Genomic DNA, 27,073 nt, shown 5'->3' with positions numbered 1-27,073 from the left:
ACCTACCATTGGGCATGTGGCCCTCAGAAGCTTGCACAGAAGGGAATGTGGCCCTTGGGTTCCACACCTCTGCTCCAGAACACGGGTTTTGGCTACATGAGCAGTGAGTGGCACACACCCCTGAACATCAGAAATAGAGGGAATTAATATCTGCTGCAGGCACCCATTTCAGGAAATTCTCAAAGCAAATGCTTGACCAGTAAATGGATCTGGGTCAGCTGCTGCTTCCAGTGAAAAGAGCATGGTGACGCATGCGGGGAGCTATGGACAAATGGCTCACTGGCACTTATGTCTCACTGCAGAGTGAAAGCACTCATGCAGTTGCCAGATTTAAAAACAGAACTTTGTTGCCATGACAACTTTGTGTACATCTATGCCTAGGTTTGTGGAAAGGAGTGGGTGTATAATGGCTAGGATTCTGAATTCCTTTTTAAAAAAGTCTATTATATTATGCATATTGGAGAACACTGTGTTAAGTTTGGTAGCTGGGTTATAAAGAAATTATGTGACAAAATTCCATGCCTATGCTGGGACTTTTAGTGCAAGCTGAAGGAGTCCCAGTGCAACATAGGAAGCTCTCTCATACTGACTTAGATCCCCTTTCTTGCTATAGCACTTCACAAAGTGGATGGGGGGGGGGAAATCACTTTTCTAGGGTTAACTCTACAGAAGTGCCATCTGATAGTATGCAAGGAACTACTGTCAGATTAAGCTGCAGGAGTCCCAGTGCAACATAGAAAGCTGCTTTATACTGCCTTGCTCCATATTGCCCCCATTGACTGGCAGTAGCTCTTCAGGGCTTCAAACCAGGAATATTCCCAGCCCTATCTGGAGACGCTGGGACCTTCTGTATGTAAAGTGAGTGTTCTGCAACAGAGCTATGGTCCTTCATGTACTTGTTCACATGCTCCTGTGATGGTGCTTAAAAACCCCTATTTGGAGGAGGGTGAGACAGGAGAGCTCACTTGTATCTCCTTGCATCATTCTAAATGAAAACTATTTTAAAATCCGTCTATGGAATCCTAACAGCCTATGGTAGTGCTTCTGCTCAAACAGTCCTTGTTCTGCTTCCTGTGCCCAACAAAACTTTATATAGAAATCCACTTCCGGTATGACAGGAGGAGCTGCTGTTCAAGTGAGAGCTCTGGAATGATTATATAGCTATGTGCCCAGGAACTGCACATTATATTTTCTTGGTTTCTTAGGCTGCTTTCACATGAACCCACATTGACATCCTTCATTCATTTTTTATGGGGCATCCAGACAGCATCATTGTCAGCCTGTTGCATTTCAGTGTTTTCTGTTAGCATCTAATGTTTTTTAGACTTGAGGTGCATTTTATTTTGTTTCATTTTTTTGCAGTAAAGCAACAGCCTGTCTACTTTGGAGATGCAAGGCATTATTGAAGCTTTTCAAAGGCTCTTGTGCCTTTTAACTGAAACATTTCCTCCTTGTAAATTCAGTCTGTTTTTATTACTTCCTGATAAATACAGGTGGGGGGATTGGTGATAACTAGCCTATGTTAATTGCCCTTTGAATAACCTTTCTTAATTATACCTGTGTCAGTTTCTATTCCTGTGTGTAGAGAAAGCTTTAATTATTCATTTTACCTCATTTGTTATTTGCTATTAATAGTCCCTTTTCCTATGAAAAAGAAATATGGCTTAATTATGCTTAATTCAATCACCACCTGCAGCCCATTATTTTTTTCAGTTCAGGGGCACATTTGGAATTCTGGCACCACAGAATATGCATTTCACAAAAGAAAAACTGGTGATGTTCAGAACCAGCCCACAAACACAGAAAAAGGCATCGAGATCTACCAACCAATATAACACAGACTAAAAGGGCGGCAACCCTCCCCCAAACCCTCATTTTGTTGGGTGGGCAAGTTGCCTTGGTAGGTGCTGCATTGGGGACATCAGGCTTAAATTAGTGTTTTTAAAATGAACAGTGCAATTTTATACATGTCTGCTCAGAAGTAAGTTGGTGGCAGTTGAATGGAAGCAGAAAAAGGATGGTTGAGTAAAAGCTCTTTCATTAGATAATGAAGAACATTATGATTATAGTGTCCACTTTAACTTGTGCCTCTTCAGGTGCAACTGTTAAATCGTTTTGTCATGTCAGAAGTGCCCCAGGAAAGTTTACTCTTATTTTTTGCTATTACTCTTTTTTGCTATAATGACTTAAATAAATCCTTTCATTCTGTTTCTTGGAAGGATTATGATTCTATTGTGAAGCTGGTAGAGACATTAGAAAAACTTCCAACCTTTGACTTGGCTTTGCATCATCACGTGAAGTTTCATTATGCATTTGCACTGAACAGGTAAGAGCTTTCCTTCCTAATGAAATTTTGTTGGTTTCATATAAGTCATTTCCTTAAATGTTCCTTCTACAAAAGCTTGAAGCTTTTCTCAGCTTTTTCAGTGGAACTTCTTGTTTGAGTCATATGTCTCTTTCTGCATTTCCCTGCCTTCTTTACTTCTTCTTATTCTTCCTTCACACCCTGGGAGTTAGATTTGGCTTTCCATCTGTGTGAAAATCGGTATTTAACTTTACTTTCTGCTCATGATTATGAAAGCAGTTTGATCAAACAGAAAACATGAAGAGACGATTGTTGATTGAACAATCCATGAAACATACTCAAAAGCATAAAGTACAAATCAGCACAATTCTGGTCAGACATGATGTGCAGCATGCACACTGACGTACATGTGCACAATGTACTGTAGGCATGTAATTGTAAGAGGGCCTTGTGCCCTTGCAAGAATACAGCATGTCTTCTCTGTGGCTGAAAGAATTAGCCTGTATGAATACTCTCTTAGGACTAGAATGGTAGACTAAAATTTTGAGTTGTGGTTCTCTAAATTGTGCATGAGGCAAACTGGGGGCATGGCAGGGCGCAGTAGGGCCTGTAGAATTGCTAAGAGAAATGAAATCTCTGTGTTGCCTCTTTAGTATGTTAGTCACTTGGTGACTTACCGTATTTATGATCTGAGCCATCAGTAATCAAATATCATTAAGGTTTCATTGCACCTGAGATGGAGGCAGTTAGAGCTAGCCTAGATATCTACATCAATGGTGTTCCCTGGTGGAAACTGGAATGCTTATGACTTGAAGGTCTTAATTTACATAATGAATTGTGCTAAACAATTTAGCTAAGTCATATCTATTCTGGTGTGGAGTTTTTGATACCTGGCTATATCTGTCTGGGATAGTTTATGGGCCAAAAAATGAAGCTTAGTCCAGTCAAGACAGAGGTTTTGTTGATGAATTGTGTGACCTGTGCAGTGGTGTTCAACTTGTTCTGGATGCATTCCCTCAAAAGGTTTTGGAGAGCTGAAACACCCAGTTTTGTTACTGGAGACCAATTGGCATCTATGCAATACAGTACCTTTTACCAGCTAAGGCAAGTTCTCCAGTTATAACTAAAATGAACCCTCTGAGGAAGAGCCAGTTTGTTCACAGCATGTCTGATGCAAAACATTTGTTGGAATGTCTCTACATTGAAAACTATTTTTCCTGCACTTTTTGGCTTGCATCTACTTTTATAGCTCAAATTGGTGCCTCCCCGTTCTTTTGCCTTTGGATCAGCAATGATTCCCCTTGGAGGGAGAGAATACCTGGCTACCGGTCTCCATTTCCTAGTAACCTCCAAATTAGACGGAAGTATGTGAGGTTTCGTCTGAAAACATTTCAGAAACTTCAGTTCAAAACAGAGGTGCTTGACTATTAATTGGGAATGGCTGTGGGAAATAGTTGTTTTGAAAAATGAGAACACTTGCTGCTATTCAGTCACCAAGCACAGTCAAAGGTTCTGTTGCTTTTAAAAGCTCAAAACAGCTTAGGACCCAGACACCTCTAAAAGACTGTTTTTCCCCACCTGAGCTGACCAAACTTTACAATCCTCATCAATGACCCTTCCTTGAGTCCTTCCACTCTTCTGAAGCTGAGCTGGTGGTGACTGTTGTGTGCTGTGCCCTCAGTTGTCCCGTGTGGAGGTGGAATGCCTTTCCCATGAGGCTCACTTGGCACTGAATCTGATGTCCTTCTGACACCAGGCAATGATTTACCCAGACCTTCCAGCATGTCGTTGAAGCTGGTTTAAACTCAGGGTTGTTTTTTTTACTGATTCTGCTGCGTTTATGCTTGTATTTGTTGGGTTTTGTTTTAATGTTGCATTCTACTGTGCATGATACTGTTTTTTTATTATTGTTGTGAAACAGTCTTGGGAGTTGTTGTTTTATTCACCTTGCAAATTTTGTAAAATGAAGGGAAGCATATAAATATTTTAGGTAAATAAATATTGTCACTAGAGGCTAGCATCCTTGTGACAAATGCAATGTTTAGACCATCTCTTGTTTGCAAGACATCTGGTGATGTGCATATATGAAATGTCTTATCTGGATCACAAAATAAAGCACAATGTAAGCCCTAATTCACTGCTCTGCTACATAATTCAATAGTCTATGATTCTTGTTCTTTATGTTGATTGCTACCATTAGAAATAATGCTTCCCCTACACCCCCCACACCCCTACTTATATTTCCTGGAATAAGTTAGACCTCACCTGACCCTGGTCCCTCCCTCTCTCCTCCAGTTTCTTTTGATCTGCATTGTAGTGGGACCTGACACTGATTTCAGTTACATTTGGGGAAGCTCGTTGGACCAGGATTTGAAGCCTTCTGCCATATATAACATAGAAGCTGCTATGGTTATATGCCCTAGCATAACCCTGCAGAGAAGTTATTGGGCAAGCTCAGAACTGGGCAGCAAAATGTTGGGCTACAGTGCAGCCAATACTCCATTTGCAATGCCGCCACTGTCTTCTGGCAGCTGCCAGTTTATTTCACACAGTGATATCTGTGGTGGCTTGGGAAATAGGTGGGACAAAACAGCTTCTGTTAGGAAGTGGCAGCAGATAACAAGAAGCAGAGGGCAACTGATGGGGCTCTGAACTTTGGCTTTCTTTCTTATCTGATTTGGAAGCTCTGCACCTGGACAAATTTGGCCTTCCTCAGGAATTCCTTTAGCTATCTAGCAACAGCATAGAATATACAAGGCATTCTGTCCCTGCATAAGAATATGCAGGGGCAACTATTTGGTTTTTTAAAATATTATTTTAAAAAGGGAAATTGAACATTTCCTGGCTTTGAATGGTTATAAGGAGGACAAAGCTTGCATTTGAGCTGCCTTTGTCAACTTAGTGACTTGTGAGCAGAGGCTAATGGGACTTGTAGGCCAAAACATCTGGAGGGCACCAGGTTGGTGAAGGTTCAACTGAAAAGGGGCAGAAAAGATTTAATGGAAGAAGGTTGTTTTGAAGTGGGGTATGGAATAGGATGAGTTGTGTGTGTGTTACTGGGCAAGCAAAGATGACACAGTGGAAGTGGATAGGCCAGTTCCCAGGGTCAACTGAAATGATACTTGGCAATCTCTTTTCTCTTGACTAGTAATGTGTTCGCATTCTAAGGAAGTTCTAACTGTAATCTGTGAGCCATGATAGCTTTCACAGGCCTTGTGATAGTTGTAGTTATGGCACAATATGTCTAAACTTATCATCATCATAAAGAAATGTACAGAAAGTTCACCTTTGTTGTAATCTTGAAGAACGGAAAGTGTGTGGGTACCAGTTTAAATTCTGAATATCTCATAACGGTAAATTGTAAAATACTTTAGGCAACTTGAGGTAGGAGTGAGGCTCGTTCTTCTAATGTTTCACCTTGAAACAATGCATTATTCCTTTGGCAAATAATGGGGTGGAAGCAGAATCATGTGAGTCTACTGCTCAGAGCAAATCCACTTGGAACAAAGTGTCATATCCAGTTTTGGGACTTGTGCCTTGCATGTTTGATAAGCAGAGAGCAAAGTGGCAACCGGGAAGTAAGCAGGTGAGAAAAATTACACTGCAAAAATCTGGAGCAAATGTTGCCACCACTTAATCAGCATTTTACAAAATGGTTACATAACATATGTGACATGAAATGGACTCTGTATTAAGTGAATCTTTAGCCCCTTATAGCCATGTTAAATTTCAATTATCAGTCAGCTTTCTAGATGGAAAGTTGAGGACAAAACAGAGATAAAATATAGTTGGAATGATGTGGAGAAAATCTAATTAATTTGGTGATTTTGCCTCTTTGGGCATTCTTTATTTGTTCATTATTTTACAAAGCTGCAAAGCATAGAAAGGCACTCTTGAATGCCTCCTTCATTGTGTTGCTAGGGAAATATGGAGAGGGCTGCTTACCCAGGGATGCTTCAAATGTGACTAATTTCCTGCACGTATAGCTTCTGTGTAGAACAGCTATACAAACAAGGTCTAGATTACTATGTGTGACAATTGTACATGGGATTATTTTTTTAGCATATAAACACACTGTACAAGCAGCAAAAGAAATCTGTATTTGAGAGTCGATGGCTTGTTTGTGTGCTTTTTCCTACTTGGAAATGCTGTATGCTGGAATCGGTTGCATTAGAAGCAATTCTGCATCTCAAAGAAACTTGCATTAATTTGAGGTCAGCCAAGGAATGAATGTTTCTGATGATCGTGAGAACATGGAATGGGAAGACCTTCAAAAAGTGGTCAGTGCAAGAATGGATTCTCCCTGCACTGACCAATCAGCAAGTAGTTTTATTTTTAGATTTCCTACTTGAGAGCAACAAACTATTTTTTTAAGTCAAAAAGCCTCAACTGACTGTGACAGATTATGAGATCCATTTCCTGTTGCTACCTTTATTGCAACCCATTATGTTAAAACTCCAGATGAAAATCATACTGCAAAGAGAAACTATTCTGTAATATCTGAACAGAGAGTTTACTAAAATGTTCCATGTTTCATATGCATTATGTCATACTGCCAGATGCCTACAATATAATTTTCTGTGAAGAGCAAAAGGAGGTGGTTATTTTCATTCAATTTAATGAGACAGCTATCTTTTCTCCCTGCCTTGCCCCCCCAGCTCTATTCAAATTCTAGCCATGCCGAAAGAACGTAAAGTGTTCATATATCAGGACAACAGAGAACTATGACAAATTCAAATTTTTGTATTCTTTTTTTTATATTAAAAAAACCCAGGCGAAATCTTCCTGGAGACAGACAGAAAGCTCTAGATATTATGATACCTCTAGTGGAACATGAGAGTCAAGTACCTTCTGATATGTACTGCCTTGTGGGACGGATCTACAAAGATATCTTTCTGGATTCTGGATTTACAGATACAGAAAGTAGAGACCAAGGCACCTTATGGTAAGTAGCACCATGTTACATGTCCACATAATTTTAACAAAAACACTCCAGCTGACAATAGGAGTTGGAAATGGGCTCCATTTTTTCTATTTCTACAAACTCATGGCTACATAAAATTAATTAATAATCTAGTGAATAAATATGATTCCAGTTAGACTGGGCAACTTCACAGTTGATGTTGGAGGATAGGGGCCAACTCTTCCACTGCCAGAAGTTTTGTTTCCTTATTTTTTATTGCCCATTGAAGCGTGCTCGATGAGTCCATGTGGCTTATCTTCCTATCTTCTCTCATGATCTGCTTGTTTCCAAGCTGAGGACAAGAGTGAACGCTGCTAGGTGATAGACTTTCTATTAATATCAACACAGCGATGACAAGTTAATTATTAGCTGTCAGAGTTTTCTCAGACACGTTGCTGCTATAATGCTGACAGGGTAAATCAGGCAAGATGGTTTTCTTCCTCTTGTTAGCTTGGCTAACAAGTCTCTAGCTAGTCTGGGTGTGGGCCCAAAGCTGTCAGCTGGTTGGGTTCAGCTTGTGCCAGTTTCCAGTAGATGACTATAGCCAAGCAGGCATAACCAAAAAGCAGCAGCCTGTAGCAGAGAGAGAGAAGAGGGTTAAAGGAGGACAGATATTAGAAGTTGAAGAGAGTGACTTGTTAGCAACAAGCTTCCAGCATAGTACTAGGAGTTCTGCTAAAAATGTTTAGAGCTGTTAAATCATTAAATTGACTTTGTATACTGAATGTTTAGTTCCTTGTATACATGGTGTAACAAGGCTGACATGCTGGTGCAGTTTTATTTTGTTTACATTGAGTTTTTATTATTGTGCTGGGCAGACATTTTATGTGCTGTAGTGATATAAAGGTTTGGCTTTAGCATTTAATGTATTACAGTATATTTTGTATTGTTGCCATATGCATTTTTAAAGGAGATTCTGTCACACACTAAAGAAAACTCTAGACAGATTCTTCTTAAAGCCAGATATAAAAAGCTATTCAATTTTTATTAATTTTAAATAAATTGTGAGACTGTGACTGGAAATAAAGTCTGTCACCTTGAAGGGCTTTTACTTGCCAGCTGCATTTGTACATAATGCTAAACCATGATTTTAGCACTACATGTACAAACTGAAACAAGCCCAAGCAAAAGTCTTGGGCTTCCTCTTTCCTTCCACGCACCTGGAAATCTCTATCTCAGTTAGTTGTTACATGCAGATAAGATACTATGGTGCTTCACAACCTCTGGTTAACTAAGGTAAAGGTAAAGGACCCCTGGACAGTTAAGTCCAGTCAAAGGCAACTATGCGGTTGCGGTGCTCATCTCGCTTTCAGACTGAGGGAGCCAGCGTTTGTCCACAGGCAGCTTTCTGGGTCATGTGGCCAGCATGACTAAACCACTTCTGGCACAGCGGAACACCGTGACGGAAACCAGAGTGCATGGAAATGCCATTTACCTTCCCATCACAGTGGTACCTATTCCTCTACTTGCAGTGGTGTGCTTTCAAACTGCTAAGTTGGCAGGAGCTGGGACAGAGCAACAGGAACTCACCCCATTGTGCGGATTCGAACCACCAACCTTCTGATCGGCAAGCCCAAGAGGCTCAGTGGTTTAGACCACAGCGCCACCCGCCTCCCTGGTTAACTAAACAAACTATCTTCATAATATCTTTTTTGGCTTCTTTTGAAACTGGCCAGGGTTTGTGATAAACCATGATCCCTGGTCCCCAAACAAATACAAGATTAGTGGAAACTGAAAATAACTGCTGGTGACGTCCTTCTCCTGGCCATGTGGCGGGAGGAGGAGGAGGAGAGGGCATGTGCTCATGCATGTGTAGCACCAAACCATGGTTTAGCATTGCATTTGAATCCAGCTGCAGTGTGATAGCAAGCAATATGATCCCTCATGTCATTCAGAGGCATCAGAGTCCCAAGAGCCTTTAGCCACAGGATTCATGTTGTACTCTCAAGTTGTTCCCTGGCGGCATGTTTGTGAACTCATGACTCATGAAGCAATGAAGCAGTGAGGAAACCTCTTATCTTACATTTCTACCACCATGAGGAAGTTTCTGGAAACATCTGCACATAGAGATAGCTCAAAGTGGCACACATAATTGGGGAGAACCATTTAGTGTGGTCTCACCCTGATCACATAGAAAGTTTCTGTAGTTGCTGGCAGTAGCATACCTTGCAAATCATCTAAACATGGCAGGACTGGAAAGTCTCTATGGCAGAGCCATCTTGTTCCTTTCCCAGGGTATCAGGCTTCTACTCAGGGTGATGGGGAAGGTCTCAGCTTACGTAGCTCAAAACACTCCAGTGTTAAAATGGGTGGGTTATAACAGTGGCAACAGCAGAAACTGTGCCAATAGCATTTAGGGTATTTGAAGAGCCCTTCTGCTTGAGTTCTGGAGGTAAGATGGTGGTGATCCCTGTACCCATTTGATTCCTAACTTCTTGCCTAATGCAGGTTCTTTAGCTGTACTTTTCCCTTCCTGTCCCTCCTCTGAAAGCAGCTGTTGGACTTAACTGGGCAAAGGCTGGATGAGCACAGGGAATGCAATAAACAGTCACCTTTAACCTTGTTTTGTGGTCTTTAGACAGGGTTCAGGCAGAGAGTTCTGGGCATGCTTTCACTGTGCTGTTTTGTTTTCCATACAAACAAGATTTTTGCCTTCCACCATGTAACTCCGCCACTGCCTATTTACAGTAAATTCATTTTAAAAGTCGTGGAAAGTGGGAAGTGGTGTGTCTGGTAAATATAGGCTGCCGCTTGCCTTCCTTTTGTGTGTGCACTTTGGATGAACAGAAATGCTTGTTTGGATTGGATTTAGTCTCTCATGCATTTTTGCCCTGCTTAGCAACATACCGCATTTTAAGAGATCCAAGGAATCTTACAAATTTAAGGAATTAATTGTTATTCAGTGCCAAGTTAGTGCATTCTGAGTAGAAGGATTAACTCCAGTTTATTTGGTGGACTTTTCTCTTTTCTGTTGTAAAGTTGCCAGGAAAATGTATAGCAGCAATGAAATTATGTGTCTGCCAAACATGTTAATTATTAGTGAGGGAGGGAAGCGCTTTTTTGGAAATCAACATTGTGTTAGTTTGAATGTCCTTCCTCATTTTGTCATGCCTGACTGTACTGCAAAGTGAAGAGAGGTAATAAAATGAGTTAAACTGAGTTGGAAGGACCAGTGCTCTGACCACTGATCTGCTGTGGGTTCCTTTGTCTTTTGTTTGAAAAGTTGATGTGAGAGGGTAATTGAAAACGGAGACACTTTTTCCTTCTCACTCCAGTCCCTTCCAACACATCTTTTCAAACAAAAAGCTACATTGACACATGCTTAAGGGGTGTGCGTAAATGGACCCTAAGAGTGTAAGTTGTGAGCTGGATGTCCCTGCAGTTAAAGCCTCTTCTTATGAATTCATTAAGTACATAGGAAGCTTCCTTATATGGAATCAGACTCTTGGTCTATCTAGCTCAGTATTGGGTACTCTGCCAGGCAGCATTTTTCTAGGTCTCCAGGCAGAGGCCTCTCCCTGCCCTACCTGGAGATGCTGGGGCTTTCGGCATGCTCTACCACTGAGCTACAGCACTTCCGAGTCTGTGGGCAAGCTCCTATTCCCGCAGCCTTTGTCTGCCTGACATGCCTTGCCAGGATTGTTTTATTGTGAAGCACTTTGAACATTTGAGATGAATTCTACAAATAAGCACTGGGTGTTGATATTATTAAATATGTATTTGAAAACTCTTCCGTCATTCATTCTGGTTTGGTATACTGCAGAGGACTGTACTGATTTGCCTACTGTCGCAGGATCACTGAATATAAATAAGAGAAGGATAACTTCATGACAACAATTTTAATCTCTAATGAGGGGGCATAAATCATAATTCTAGTATAAATGCCATAAGGAATTTTAATACCAGTGTTCAGAAATAGTTCTTCATGCAAAACAGCAAAGCTGTTAACCAGCTATATATTTTTCACAACTGAATAAACACAAGAATCTGAAGAAAACAGTAGGAGGGTGCTGTAAATGTTGGCTTCTTAAAATAACCATGCTGCCTGGACGGAAAATTATAAGCAGAATATTTTTGTGCTTAAACGGGTTGGTCAGGCTGAACAAACTGAAGAGCGGCACTTAGAGTACCAAATATGTATATAATTGTCCCTTTGTACGTCTTATTTTTTATATATATCTATAACTTGTTTGTTCTCCTAGGTTCAAGAAGGCATTTGAGTCAGAACCAACATTACAGTCGGGGATTAATTATGCAGTCCTTCTCTTGGCCGCTGGTCACCAGTTTGATACCTCATTTGAGCTACGGAAAGTTGGTAATTATAGCCTGTTGATGCACAGGCAAATAAAATTCAGTGACAGCATTTTCACCACCCTCTGTTTTACAGGAAACAATCTGATGAATGCATTCAGAGTTCTTTGTTAGTTAGTAATTCTGCACTTCGGCTAAGTTTTCCATTAAAAAGGTATAACTTTGAGCCACCGCATGGATCCTGCCCGTTGCAATTGTCTTGCCTAAGTTCACTTTTCTGGGTTAAATGTCTCTCTTGCAGAGTCAGTAATGAAAAGAGCTTTTTATGGTGACTCAGTGATATTGTTGGCTAAATTATGAATACTGATTAGTAAACCCTGCTAGTTCTAGTCTATGAATAATCTAATAACGAACTTCATTGGCTCTCTAGGACTAAGGTTTGTCCTGGTGAGGATCCTGCAAGCCGTTGTTTCCCCCATTGGTTGTTCTTATTGAGCCACATATTATCTTACACTTCCTCTAAATGTGGAATTAGTTGTAATAGTTATTTACTATAACATTTCCTTTCCCCTGAAACCTAAGGGTACTAGGGTTAATGCATGACATTATCAAGAGTCTGTTATAGCAGACTAATATTCTAAATGGCTACAGTGCAGCTGCAAAAGCAATTATGGTTAGATTGCTTGTATGAAATTGTTGTTTCGTAACTGATATTTCAGCCTTTGCCAACATAGTGCCTTTCACATGTTTTAGACTATAACTCCCATCAGCTCCAGTCAGCATGGCCAGTGGTCAGGGACGATGGGAGTTATAGTCCAAAATATCTGAAGGGCACATGCTTTAAATGACATCTGTGGTTGTTATTTGTGAGCCACTTTCTGCACGATTGCTTTCAAAAGTGGGTTCTAAATATGACAACAAATAAATCTTATTTATTTTTGCAGGGCTCCAAATGAAGTCTCTCTGAGCTAAATTAAGCTTGCTTAGTAGCAGTGTTCTGTGGATTGTTCTGTGGATATGAGTTTCCTTAACCTTCACTGTGTCTATTTTGAAATGTCTCTGAGGCTTACAGAACAAACACAAGATCTGACTAAGTAATACTCAGAACAGACCTATTGAAACCAGGGGATTAAGATTAGTTGTGGCTTTCTTGATCTCAGTGGGTCTATTCTATATTAGTGGGTCACAGTGCCTTGAATTAAAAAGGGGGGAGATGCAAAGAATAGGTGAAGAAATGCCAGAATTATTCAGTGGAACAGTGTTCCACTGTTCAAAACCACAGGGTTCAATGTTCAAAACTCTGGGTAGCCATTGGCTAGGACATGGGTAGAGTTTGAAGGGCCTACAATATGTCCTCATCTCTTAAAGCATGCACTCTTGGGATGATTAGGTTGTCTGCCATCCCAGTCACCATATGTGCTAGTGGTGCTGGTCTAGAATCCAGTGAAGCTACCAGTTAAATGCTCGCTTTCGATTATCTTGTCATATTGAGAAACTGGATTGCAGTTAAGCAAGAGAGAAGCAGAAAGAGAAGGAAGACAGGTTTATAAATCAGAACACTGTATTGTGGGTGATTACGCAAGTTTAGGACCACCAATTTCAACGGAGCTTAAGTATGCATTAACTTGAGTTTTTGTTTGCGGTGCAGTCTTACAGAGAATTTTTTCTTTATTATTTCTCCAGGAGTAAAGATAAGCAGCCTGCTTGGGAAAAAAGGAAACTTGGAAAAATTGCAGAGTTACTGGGAAGTCGGATTTTTCCTGGGAGCTAGTGTTCTGGCAAATGATCACACAAGAGTGATACAGGCTTCAGAGAAACTTTTCAAATTGAAGACGCCAGCGTGGTACGGCTCTTGTATGATCCGTGTGCATTGAATCAAAGTACTCAAAGTACTCTAGCATCTGTTCTGATCTGAATATTCTGGGGGGAGGGGGAAATTAGTGTAAATATAAATGACAATATTTCCCATTCCCAGATTTTTGAATATGGGCTCAGCAGCTGTGTTGTTGTTTTTAAAAAATTACTCCTATTTTATCCTCACAACAACCCTGTGAGGTAGGTCCAGCTGACTGGCCCAAGATCACCCAGTAAACATCATGGCTGGGGCTTTCTAACCTTTACACCAATTGCCTCTTAAGGTTGGGCTCTTGGCATTCTTGCAGGAGGCCAAGTCATCAAGCAAAAGCCGCCCCCTTTCTATACAAACAATTCCATAGCAAGGTGACCCCACATTCCATATAAACAGAATCTCTTGCAGTAGTTGGTAATAACTGCTCAGAAAATTGTAGTCACATTATCTTAAAAAATAGATTCCCCAATACATTCAGTCACCCCATGTAAACAATTTACAAACAGTTGCAGTACTGTATTCAGCAATGCTCTCCATCCAGAATGATAGCTAAAGCCAATTATGTTGCTAGTTTCACCCCCTTCTTTTTAAACTCTTTTATTAGCTCAAAATGGTTCTGGCTTTCGGTCAATAAAACAGCAATTACACGTTGAAATCAAGTTGCTTCATTTTCTACTTAACAGTGTAGCTTCCACTTGATATTGTGGCCAGGGCCAGACTAGTGGATGGATGAGACATTTCTGCACAGTATTTGCTTTCCAAAACATACCAGGCAGCAGTGTTGTCATTCTTTAGAGCCTCCCTGGACTCACAAATGTCAGCCATTTGGTTGCTTCAGGGATGAGGAAGCTGGCTTGACGTTGCTAGGCAACCAAAACCCCTCAGCCAATTTCAGATCAAATTGGGGGGAAGGTGGGTCTCTGGGGAAGTAAGAGGTCACAAGGAACTGAAGGACTGGGAAATGGAAGGTGTGGAAATGTATATGAAGTTAGCTCCTTTAATCAGGACATGCATGCACTTGTTCTGTGTTTACATGTACAGAAAAGTGTAGATTCCAACTTCATGTATTTATGCAGGCCTGTGTATGTTTAATTCCCCACTAACTTCATTGGGACTTAGATGGAAGTAAGTGTCCATAAGCCTGCAGCCTTATTTGGTGATAACTAGTTTTCTCAACATCCTCTTCCTGGTTGTCTAAAAGTTATTGAACCTAGACCTAGGAACCTATTTAAATTAGCGCCTTCTCTTGTTAATGTGGATGACATTAAATGTGCTCCAAGCTATAAGAGACTAGGTAAAAGTCAACCACTGAATTCCATGGGCTAAAATGAGATTTGAACCAAGGGATTTCAAGTTCACAGACCACACAACTTACTAGTTTGGGTAGAAGATGCTGTTCCCTTATTTTTTGTGTGGCTAACCCTTCAATCATAAAATGGCCTATTAGTGACATCACCGTATTTTCTCCTTTGCCTTGTACAAACAATAAGAACTTGAGAAAAGCCTGCTGGTTCAGGCCAAAAACCCATCTAGTCCAGCTTCCTGTCTTCACAGTCCCAACCAGATGCCTATGGGAAGCCTCATTGGTACAGTTTAGGTACCTGCTGAAATCTCTCCCAGGGAGACGGGGGAACTTCCTAAAGTTCTCTCTGGGTTGGCTTTGGGATTCTCTGACTTTCCCAGGAGAAAGATTTTATGAACCAATCCAAACTCGCCCTCCCTTACACCTTCAGAAATCCCTTTCCTTATACTGACTGCTGCACAGGAGTCATTGTGGAATCCTTGGGTGAAACTGTCTCCCAGAGTTCCCTTCAGAGTTGCTGTTAGGCAGCACTGTGGGGTGATGGAGAGGATATATATGTGTGTGTGTGTGTGAGTGTGTGTGTGTGTGTGAGAGAGAGAGAGAGAGAGAGAGAGAGAGAGAGAGAGAGAAAGCCGTCTTCTCAAACTACTGTTCTGTGCTGCCACCAATATTATGGGAAGGGGGTAAGTGTATTGGGAGGTCCTTTGGCATGGGACTCCTTTGGGGGATTGTAGATGTTGACAGAGACGAGCAATTTGAGAGGGGAATACTTCTCTGGCTTGATTTTTTATCTGAGTTGGAGAATCTTTGGGAAAGATTCCACTTTGAGGTAAGTTTTTTCAGCCCACAGTGTTCCCCGCCCCCCCACGCCTGGCTAGGGATAACTTCACAGGCACCTCTAATTCAAAGTGCTAGAACATGCTCAATAAGTATAGTTCTTCTGTTAAGACACAAAGTACATGTATAATGTGAATGTGTATTTGCTATATATTCCTATGGCTACACTTTTTGTGTAAAGTAGCTTTGGGAGATGGGTCATTTTGAGTAAATAAGCAGTGGTTGCGGGGGCATATTTTAGCCCTTCGCCACTCACCATTTTCCTGCCCCCGCCATGCTTGCCCCAAGCCACTTTCTCCACTCCATACATGCAATTTTGAGAGGGAAAACCAAATTCATTTTCTCCTGCTTGATTATTATTTTTTATCTGCTGCTCTGGTTTTATTTTGATGATTTTAAATATATTTTTATATGAGCTGTCTGTCACAGAAAGGCAGAATATAGATGTTTTGATAAATAAAAATGTGTCTAACGAGGTCCTTGTAACCTCTTTTACAACAGAAAGGTGGAACATACCTGTTTTAGTAAATTAAAAATGTGGGCAGTGAGACCATAATACCTGTTTTATAAGGAGCAGCTAGTACGTACTGTCTTATTTAGCGACTATGGCGAAAAGCTCCTGCTGACCTTTAGCTGTATGTCTTGCCATAGCGTGGCATCGAGATGATGCCATAGAGATAATGTTGGCAGTGTCAGTATTAAGATAAGATTTGTGGAAGACAAATATCATTTATCTAATCCTCGCAGAATATATGATTCCGTACTTTTAAATGAAAGAGGGAGGAGAGATTGTGTATGCATCCATCATGGAACAGCTGCAGCATTTTCTGACACATTAGTGACAATCAGTTTAGCAGAGGCCTGTTTCTTGAAAGTGCAGTTAAAGCACACAGTCACTCACCAACACATTCAGTGTTTTAAAATACCTGAACTGAACATTCAAAGATGATGCAGTAAAGAACAGTCACAGCAGGCTAAAGCAATGCCTTCCCACCTTGGGTGGGATCAGTGTTTCCCAAACTTGGGTCTCCAGCTGTTTTTGGACTACAGCTCCCATCATCCCTAGCTAGCAGTACTAGCGGTCAGGGATGATAGGAACAGTAGTCCAAAAGCAATTGGAAACCCTGGGTGGGATAGAATCCCAATATGTGATGGAGCCCAATCAAAATAGGTACAAGCAATTTCTTAGGCATGGTGGTGTATGTTTATTGTTGCAGGATTTTGTAATTTGTGTATTCTATAATAGAACCACACCCGTGTACAGGTGCTATTTCTAGCTACTGCAGATATGTTTGTGACACCAGAAGTTTTTAATTAGGACAATTTGCAAGATTTATTGTCAGTGACACAAGCTGCCCATGGCATATGTGCTGAATGTTGTTGTACCTTGTCATCAGCATGACTATATTATAAACCTATAATTTAGTTTGACACTGGACCATCTTAGTGATGAGAAATAGAGAGCAAGCAAGTACATCTGAGTTTTACAAAGACATGCATTTGAAAATACAGAATTGTAAAGCCCAGTTTGTCCATAAAAAGTATTATCTCACATTCCATGTGTCTACAAGCAGCTTTTGGGGGTAAATATAAGGAGTTGATTTAGCGTGAGTCAGACTATTGTTCCGTCTAATCCAATGCTATAAATGATCTGACTGATCTCAGGCAGATGTTCTGTCCCTAAGCCCACAACCTGAGATCCTTTCAACAGGAGGTGCCAGAATTTGAAGTTGCAAAGCTTGTTCTCTACTACCCAGCTATAGTACAGATGCACTCATTCTGTCAAATGAGTCCCACAAAGCCACACATATCCCAAATTAATGGTTGGTTCACATGCTGTGGAAATAGCAGTAAACACCTGTTTAGCTGTGGTGCATTCTGAATTTGGAGTTATCTTTTTTTCTCTTACTTGATTCATACACACTGAAGGAACTATGATTGGCCCTGGGTTTCTACAGCTGCGTGTACGTGCAATAAGCTTGGCTCTCCTAAGTCTTGGAAAACTCTCTGGGTACTCTTGTAATTTTTGTAGATCTCTAGAATATGTTTGTTTCTTGTCCATCTGCAGATCAGAAAGGGATCCTAGCAGGCCAGCACGGTGTGTACTGTTCTCATGAACCAAGAAAAGAGTCTGCATGATTTTCTTGTTGCACTTTGTGCCTATATTTGTGTGTTTGCTTTTGTGCAATCTTTTTCTAGACTAGTGCAACAATGCCAGATAAAGCTTTGTGCAGACATGCCCATGTTTCTCATCTTTCAGTATGGCTGATAAGAGAGTCTCTCAACTTGGCAATGTGATGTGCAGATAAATGTGATAAAGCATATAGTAGTTATAATGAATTGGAAATAGCTACAGACTTGTTTCGTTTTTTGTTGGTTGCTCCTAGGTACCTCAAGTCCATTGTGGAGACTATTTTGATATATCAGCACTTTAAGAAACTGAATCCAGAACAGCAAGTAGCAAAACATGAACTTGTGGACTTTTGGATGGACTTTCTGGTTGAGGCCACAAAGTCAGACGTCTCTGTAGTTAGATTTCCTGTGAGTGTGTTTTGAACTCTTCCAATTAATTTTTAACCATTTCAATTTCCTGCTTGTCCTGCCATGTGATTCTTGAGGGGCAAGGAAGCATTTTTAATTTGGAAAGCAATAAACTTTGAACAGCAAGATGAGTTGATCTGAATAATTACGAAGGTGCCTTGCTTCTCCTGGTGGCACAAACTGCTACATCCTTGATGAGTTTCTGTTGCCACATAAAGACATTTTTTATTCACTCAGGCTTCTGGTGGATCTGGTGTATGGATTTTTACATGTTCAAGTCTGATTCTGTAGGTTTTACTCATAAAAAGAAAATAAAAATTAAATATTGCTAGTGGATCCTAACTTAAGGAAGTTCACAAAAGGAAAATTTGGTGTCCCTTCTTCTCCCCTGTAGCTACTCGTGCCTCTTCTCCTCCCAAAGACTTTCGGAGGGCCTGGAGTTTGTTTTTAATAACATGGAGTGAGATTGCAGGTGGCTGATCTGCAAATCAGGCTTGGACTAAGGAAATTTGTGAAATTGGCAAGTGCTGCTTCTTCAGCAAAACATTTTTTCTCACATTTTTGCATGTAAGAACCAAATAACAAAAGTAAAGTAGAATATTCTTCAAAATTGAAAGCTGGAAGACATTCAGTAAATTATTTAGCTAACAAAATGCAAAACTGCTTATGGCAAATAGTAAAAGTTTGTCTTTTGTGCAGTTTGTCCTTGCCTCCAAGAGCTAAACTGAGAAGTGTCAGTACTTAATTTTATAATTTTATGGGGGCATTTTGAAGAAATGTAGTAACTGTTTAGCAATGTTCTATGCATTTTTTCTGTTCAAAGGTTTTAATATTAGAGCCTACGAAAATCTACCAGCCTTCTTACCTGTCCATTAATAGTGAGGCTGAAGAGAAGACAGTCTCTATCTGGCATGTTATGCCTGATGATAAGGTAAGCTGCTACCACACCACTTTTACAGCAATAAACCATTGACTCCTCTGTGCAGCTTATATCCTGTAACTGCTGACTGCTTGATCGAAGGAGTTTAAAGGAAATTGGGAGACGTTTGTGGAAACGAGAGAGGATTTAGAGCCTTTCATGTTTGAGAGATTGAAACACAGAACAGCCGAAGCAGCCCAAGGGTGAGGAAGTAATGAATATTGGGAACAAAAGGGAGTATTAAGCATGGCATGTCCATACAGGCTACAGGTCTGGAGCTGAAGGGTACAGGCACAGAGCATGAGAAACAACTCTTCAGACTTCACCATCAAAATAAGGTTGTTTCCTAAGTGCTCCATGTATAGGCTGCCATTTGTGGCAGATAGAGTGACTGGCCTGTTTGAGAAATGTTCATAATTGGTAATCAGGAATCTGAAGAAACAAGAAGTTGAAAACCTTCTGGATATAAAAGGCAGACTTCTCCCTTTATACCTCTGGAGAATCTTGTGCTGTGACTTTGGCCTAAAGAGATGCGGAAAATAAAATTATGGAAGACCAGGTTGGTACCTTGAGGTGTACTTATAAGAGCTTCTTTACAAATTGTGGTTTTACAGAATATATCTAAACATATAGAATGCATGTGTGAGAAGCAGGTGCTTAAAAGCAGATATATCCTATAGGTACACTCATCAGGGAACCAGGAGTTGTTGCTGCTTGCTTTTGCTTTCAATGGTAGCAAGCTCAGCTTCACTGCTGCGTGATGTATAAAGTGGTCCTAAGTGGCTGATAGTAGGAACTGGAGGCAGCAAGCAAAAGTTATAGAGGGAAAACTGGAGGTGTAAATAGAATGGGTTGAGGGAAAGTTGGAAACAGGAAAATTTATTTTCCAGATAACATCTCAAATACTTCATACCCATAAGATGTTATTTCTTCTCTATTTTGCTTCCACTACAGAAGAATGTAGCAGAGAATTTTTCCTGGCATTGGCTGCTTTTTGTAGCAATTTATTGGAAAGCTTTTTTTTTATTTATTTTGTTCATCTTTTTTATTGCAACAGTACATGGAAAACTTGAGGTGATCACTCTGTGATGTTTTCACGTTTAGTTCTGGAGTAAAGGTAGCAGCAATCTTGAAACGAAGAGCAGTAAATTCTTGAGTAGGTGTACTCAGCTTTCATAATCATAGAATCTTAGTTGGAAGGGGCCCAAGGGTCATCTAGTCCAACCCCCTGCAATGCCAGAATCTCAGCTAAAGCATCGGTGACAGATAGTTTCCAGACCCTTGATCATCTTGGTTGCCCTCCTTTGCACACATTCCAGCTTGTCAACATCCTTCTTAATTTGTGGTGCCCAGAAATGGACACAGTATTCCGGGTGTGGTCTGACGAAGGCAGAATAGAGTGGTACAATTACTTTCCCAATTACACCCAGTGTGGTGTAGTGGTTAAGAGCAGTAGACTCGTAATCTGGTGAACCAGGTTCGATTCCCCGCTCCTCCACATGCAGCTGCTGGGTGACCTTGGGCCAGTCACACTTCTTTGAAGTCTCTCAGCCCCACTCACCTCACAGAGTGTTTGTTGTGGGGGAGGAAGGGAAAGGAGAATGTTAGCCGCTTTGAGACTCCTGAAGGGGAGTGAAAGGCGGGATATCAAATCCAAACTCTTCTCTTCTTCTTCTTCTTTCCTTGATCTGGACACTATGCTTCTGTTGATGCAGCATGGAATAGCGACAGTTTTTTTTTTCTTTTCTGTCTTTTCTGCTGCATCAAACATATCTGTTGAATATAAACCAACACAATCTCTTAAGACATTACAGACATGACCATTTGTCTGTTCTGATAGAGTAAATCTGGATACCATATGTAAGAATATACTCAAGTATCACATCACATGTACATTAACAGTGAATTAATAACTCGTTTTAAGCTAGTGGGTTGCCTTTGTTAGCTTTATGAAGGCAAAACATGGTAGAATATTGCTGTTTATATCTATTTCATTTAATTTGCTTAGAAGCAAGCCATTTCCCCCTTGCAGTAGTTGGACTTTAATGTCATTCGGCCAGTCTAGATTGCTTAAGTAAGAATCCATGTCAGAGAAGCATACAGAACTTGAACTGCACACTGGTTTAGTTTCTACTAGGTCAGCGGTTGCTTCATTTCACTGTGTGACACATCTGTATCGTTATTTGTGTTGTATTACATGTAGCAAAAATCATTTCTAGCAAGCTCCCCAAGTTACCACAAGTTGAACAGTGTTAAACATCTGGCTGATTCCATAAACATCACATCACATTTGTAATAATGACCATTGAGTGCATAATGTGGAAATTCTTGTTTCTGTTCCTTATCTTACTCATGTTTTCCACAACCCCGTGCATCAATTTACTGTTATTCCCATTTTGTGGATTTGGAAGTAGGACTTCAGGAGCACTTATTTGTCCAAGTATGTTCATGGCTGGAGAGGTATCTGAATGTAGGCCTAAGGTCCAGGGTCACTCTGTCCTCTGGATTACACTGACGTCCTAACTCTTCATGACTCACTCCCTGGATTCCATCATAGCTGGGAAGTCTCACTCTGAATATTCAATTGACGTGGAGAGGACTTGCTGACTTTTCCTGGCTGTTAAAAAACTCTGCATAACTCCGAATTGTTTTGATAGCATGAAACTTTCTGGCTCTGAACTTTAGCTACAGTAAAAGGTAGCAGCTGGAATTGATATTGCTACTGCTCTCAGTAGTGCCTTAGCTTGGACACTTGGGTCTCTCATGTTGGCTGCTGAAGCAGTTTTCCAATTGCCTTTTTTATTATTAACCAAAGAACAGATGTCAGAATTAGACAGTCCCCATAAAATGTTTACTCCAATGGATTGAAAATTTGGCAGAATCGCCAGGAATTCACCAGCCTGAGAACATAACAGCATAAACAAAGAGGTCACATGAATCAAAGAGAAACTAGGATTTTTGAAGGGTTGGGAATGTCTTGGGCTTGTGGCTGTGGTTTTGTATGTGTGTTAGATTGTTTTAAGTTAGAAATGAGAAATGGAAATGTTCTTACAGCTTAACCCCTTCATTTACATACAGTTTTTTTCCAGCATAGTGGCCGTGAATTGATGTATGAATTTAACATGAAAAAGGCATGTTTGGAGAGAGATTTTATTGGGTTGTTTTGAAGGATGTGATACACACTGGTTCCCATAGCACAGGGTGAAGACTAGGTAAAATAACAGATTTTGTTTCAGAGGTTCAGTGAAGGAAACATACAGTACTAGGATTATTTGTATCTTTGCAGGTTTGTGTGTGCACATGCACTGTGTTTTTATTTCTACGTTGTTATGAAGGTGACGTGTACAGTTACAAAAGGGCCAACACAGTGGGGGGGAAATAACCTGCAAACATTATTTTGTAAGTTATAGACTAAAAGCTGTTGTACGCTGCTTCTTTTTTAAATGAATATTTTTTATTGTTTGTTCATAAACGTGTACAAATTAACACATTTGTATGTATGTATGTACAGCTATATGCGCAAGAACGGAAATTTTTGTTGACTTCTTCATTACAGAAAGGCATTCATGAATGGAACTTCAGTGCTGACTCTATAAGAGGAGTAAGGTAAAGTTATTTATTTATTTGTGATACCTATGACATTTCCTCTGTAGCCGTTAATTAATTAATTAATTTTTATGCCATCCATCCGAAGATCGCTGGGTGGTTTACAGCAGAAAAATATAAAACGAGAACACAAAATACACAGCAGCAGCAGCAGCAGCAGCAGCAGCAGCAAAACCAATAGCCCCCTCACAAACATATTTAAAAGGCTAAACATAAACAAAATCTTTAAAAATGGGTGTCAGAACTGTGGGGGAAATCCTCAAAATGTGTATGAAGCAGTTTTTGAATTCCTGTCTTGTATGACTGACATACATACATACATACATACATACATAATGTTTAATCTTGCCCAGAGGCTCCACATGACCTTTCCCGATACAAATATTCTAGTCCATAAATTATCTTCCTCTCATAATTCAAGCAGTTATTATATATTGGCAGTACATTTATCTCTTCATAAATGTTTGCTGGCAACACCTTATATATATGGGGGCTGCCCAGTTCTATGCATGTTTACACAGAATCAAGTCATGCTGTATTAGTGGAGCCTACACCCAGGTAGCCATGCATAGGAATGCAGTCTGAACTTCACAGGTTAACATAATTCCAAAGCCAGGTTTCCCAGACTCATCTCAACACACCGCCCACCATGCAGCATTGCCCTCTGCTGCATTGTGCCAATAAGAAATGTGGTGATGAAGTTTCCATTTAGTACATATGTGGACAGGGTCCTAATTGTTTCTTGCTTATTGCTTCCATCTACTAGTATTAGGAGAGGCAGTGATATAAACACATTTAGTACCTTGATAGCTGGTGAAATACATGTTATAGGATCCTCTGGAGTAGCAGTACCAAAACCACAAAATGTCATGTAAGAACCATAAATAGGTGCAGAATATAGAAAGAAAGTATATGGGAAGGCAGCCTGGACACTTGGGAGAGAGAATTTGTTGCATGTTTGAATGCTTCTGCTACCAAAAATGACATCTTAGTAATGAAAAAGCATATTAGGGAGAGGACTATAGTGAACATTATTCCTGCCCTTCTAGCTTTCATTGTTCAAGAAGGGTGTTTCCTCTGCGAGGAAGCATTCAAACACATAAGCTTTACATGCAGCCTAAAGTAGTACAGTCTAAACTTGGTTCTGCTGACATAAAATGGCTCTGAAAAGACATCTTCTTTAAAAGGAGTGTTGAAATCAGATTGTATAATCCATGGTTACTAGAATTTGTTCCTTCAGAATGAAGGGTGTCATTAAAGAAATCTAGCCCTACAACAGTGAGTGCTGAACAAGTGTATGTAATTCTGTCGTGTTTGAGTGTTTTTTCTTCAGTCCCCCCCCCCTTCAATAGTAGCTTGGGTTTTATGTAGGGCTTGTCTGCACAGGAGCTTCCTGTAGACAGGTTTGATGAGTTGTTGTTAAACTTGAAATACAGGAAAGAGTACATGTTGCTGACTGCAGCAGCTTGATGGGTCTGCACTGTATCAGGTGGGCTTACTTCGTAGTGGTGGTCTTCTGAGGGCACTTGCAAAAGGCATGGCGTGGTGCCCTTCCATAGCACCAAAGTGGAAGATTTATAAATTTCTCTCAAGTCTCCTGACACTGGCTAACCATGTAGGGAATGGCAGTTCAATGAGAAAGGAGCCACCAAGATACATACTGAAAGGAAAAGAGGCACATCACATCTCCACATTGCAGATCTTCAATATTTCCAATTCTAGACAACATTGTAAGGCCTGTTCTTGAACAAATAAAGATTAGCGCCTTCTTACCTCAACTGCTGCATTAAAATAATGCAGTGGTTTTTGTAATGGGTGAGTTTTGACCATGGAGATGATTAGACCCTAGTATCTTGGATATGCAGTGTCTCATTTTCCTCATTACTTTATTTGAGATTTAACTTTTAGTTAAATTCTCAAAAAAAAAAAAACACCTCTTGGTGGTGGTGGTGGGGAGAATGATTCTCATTGTTAATTAACTTAGAAAATAACTGGTTAAAAGAAATCCCAAAACTCAGAGGTAGAAAATCATTTCAATCCAGAGAGATAGTTAGATTTAAATCAATCAGGCAAGCTAACCATGGTGTTAAATTAATTAATTTTGATGGAACTTAAGTGCGACCAACATATTCTGGACAAGGAGTCATTGAATATGAGGTACAGAGGAGGGAGAAAAGTTTTACATTTGTTGTATCCTTTGGAGTCAGCTATGCTCACATCTCCCTAGGAAGTTTAAGGAACATAGCACTTTTTACCGTTTACTCCACTCCTTTCCAAATATGTGAAAGGGCTGTGGCTCAGAAGGTCCCAGATTCAGTCCCTGGCATCTCCAGGTAGGTTTGGAACTGTCTCTTGCTTTAAATCATGGAGAGCTGCTGTCAGTCAGTGTTTACATTGCTGAGCCAGATGGAGAGGCAGTCTCACTTGGTATAGATAACTTCCTCTGTTTCTGTGTGTTTCCTAGAATAACTATGTGACAGCAGTTTTTGAGTGGTGGTGCTTTTACTACTTTAAGAACAACAAAATGACTTATACGGTTGTGCTAGGGTGCCCCCTGATGGCTCTTTCCATTTCATTATAAATTAAGAAATAGAATCTGGTAGGAAATAAACGGTGCCTGGCCTTCATTCTGAATAGAAACTCTTGGCTCAAACTCTTTTAAGGGTCTAGTCTCCACTGAAAGAACAGATGAGCAAACAGACAAGGATCCTGCAAGCAGAAGTACAGAAGAGGCATTGTCTCAACAGAAAGATATAAAATGCAAATGGATTATACTTATATTCTGTTGGTGGGCTTTTACTCTGCTAGACTTCTACATTAGCTTATGCAGCACATGTCAGAAAGAGGTATTTTCCTCATAAGTGTTTATTTCTGGTAAGATAAATAAGTTAGCCTACTCCTCAAATTGTTTGTTACAGGGAATAGCCGTCCCAAAATGTCCCTGTTGCAAAAGTAATTGTTAAACTGATGTTTTGTGTGTGCTCAGCACTGACTGGAAAGGGTTGTCTCTAGAAAACACTCAGGGCTGCTTTTCTGCAACAGTCAGTTTTGTTGAATCATTGAGGTCCAAATCTATTCAGTTATGTGAAGCTTTTTCAGTTAATGTTCTTTATATTTTAATATAGCAAAAGGACAATCATCTAAGTCCATCTATTATACATGAAATACAATATAGAGCATTCATTTTCATTATGCAATATTTATTATCCCGCTTCCTCCATGAAATCCTGACCCATCTTTCAATTGTATAACAGCCACAAATTTCCCTGGAGCAACTTCCATTTAGAAGGAACTAACTGGAGAAAGTATGGTTCTATCCTTTCTCTTGCAAGCATAAAGAACATAATTTTTCTTTTTGAAATACGAAAACTGCCTAAAGCAGAGAGTCACAAAACCATTAACCCATGCTATCTTTGCTTCTCTTCCAGCATTTCAAAATTTGAAGAACGGTGCTGTTTCTTGTACGTGCTGCACAATTCAGATGACTTCCAAATTTATTTCTGTACAGAACACCACTGCAAAAAGTATGTTTTCACCAATTATCTATACAGTTCGCGTGACGGTGATCCTGTGAGCTGCTGCTGTTTAGGAAATTGGCTTCGGCTGACAGGATCATCTTTGACCAATTACATTCCACCTGAGCATGAGATGTGTGTGCATGAGACAAGTGTATACTAGAGTCAGCATAACGTTTATCAAAATAAATTGAGACCCACAGATAAAACGGAGATGAAGTGATTTTACTGGGAATATCAACACATTCCTTTTCTCTCTAAGCATGCTGCAGTGGTATAAGTATTAGAATTCTAGAATCTACCACTTCAGGTGGAAGGTCTCCTTTTGGTCTTATGTTTTCTAAAAGAAAACCCGGCATGTGTGAACAAGCACACTGGAAAGGGGGCTACACCATACCTTTGTTAGTTAACTACATGCAGGCAGGCTTAATTTTACATTCAGAAAAATGATACACTCATATGCCTGCAATTTTTGGTACATTCTAGAATTTTGCCAGCAGTGTCTTACTTCATTCTGCATAATACACTGAATGGCTCTTTGACAGGAATTGAAATGTTTGAAGAAAAATAATATTCAGTATTCTAAAAAAAAGTAACGGCTGCTGATGAACTGGTTAGCATTTGTGAGCCTCAGGCGAACATAGAATGATGAGAATGGAGTGATGTTTAGAAGGTTGCTTACAAAGTTCTACCTATCCAAATCTGTCCTTGGATTTTGAAGCTACGAGTTACCTGGTCTTGCTTACAGGGTTGCACCATTGTGTTGGGAAACACAACATTCTTCTGGTTTTGATTTCCAATTTGTATTCAGATGAATAGTTGGCCACATTTTTTCAGTTTACATTGTTCTAATCATCAACATCCATCAATTTTTTCTTTGCAATTGTAACAACAACAATTGTAATAGTAATTATCTTGCTGCAATCATACATTCACATCAAGATTGAATCATTGCACATACAGACAATTCCAGCATACAAAGGA

The 27,073-nt window shown here is 40.1% G+C and overlaps 1 protein-coding gene across 6 annotated transcripts in view; it reads left to right on the top strand.

The window, feature by feature from the left end:
- The window catches only part of MAP3K5 (mitogen-activated protein kinase kinase kinase 5), a 91,140-nt gene that overhangs the window by 36,640 nt on the left and 27,427 nt on the right, over nucleotides 1–27,073 (top strand). For all 6 annotated transcript variants that reach the window (XR_014546641.1, XR_014546642.1, XR_014546643.1 and 3 more), the window contains exons 6-13: nucleotides 2,220–2,326; nucleotides 7,080–7,250; nucleotides 11,471–11,583; nucleotides 13,203–13,362; nucleotides 17,896–18,049; nucleotides 18,873–18,980; nucleotides 22,525–22,574; nucleotides 26,003–26,098. Coding sequence is in view for 2 of the 6 variants with exons in the window: in XM_083607595.1 (XP_083463721.1) it covers nucleotides 2,220–2,326; nucleotides 7,080–7,250; nucleotides 11,471–11,583; nucleotides 13,203–13,362; nucleotides 17,896–18,049; nucleotides 18,873–18,980; nucleotides 22,525–22,574; nucleotides 26,003–26,098 (959 nt within the window). In the remaining 4 variants the exon portion in view is untranslated. The remainder of the gene's footprint in view (nucleotides 1–2,219; nucleotides 2,327–7,079; nucleotides 7,251–11,470; nucleotides 11,584–13,202; nucleotides 13,363–17,895; nucleotides 18,050–18,872; nucleotides 18,981–22,524; nucleotides 22,575–26,002; nucleotides 26,099–27,073) is intronic.

Source organism: Podarcis filfolensis (genome assembly GCF_964270895.1).
Source record: "Podarcis filfolensis genome assembly, chromosome: 3".
Taxonomy (NCBI): Eukaryota; Metazoa; Chordata; class Lepidosauria; order Squamata; family Lacertidae; genus Podarcis; species Podarcis filfolensis.
The sequence above is the reverse complement of the archived record's forward strand: the minus strand, read 5'-3'. Positions and strand labels throughout refer to the sequence as shown.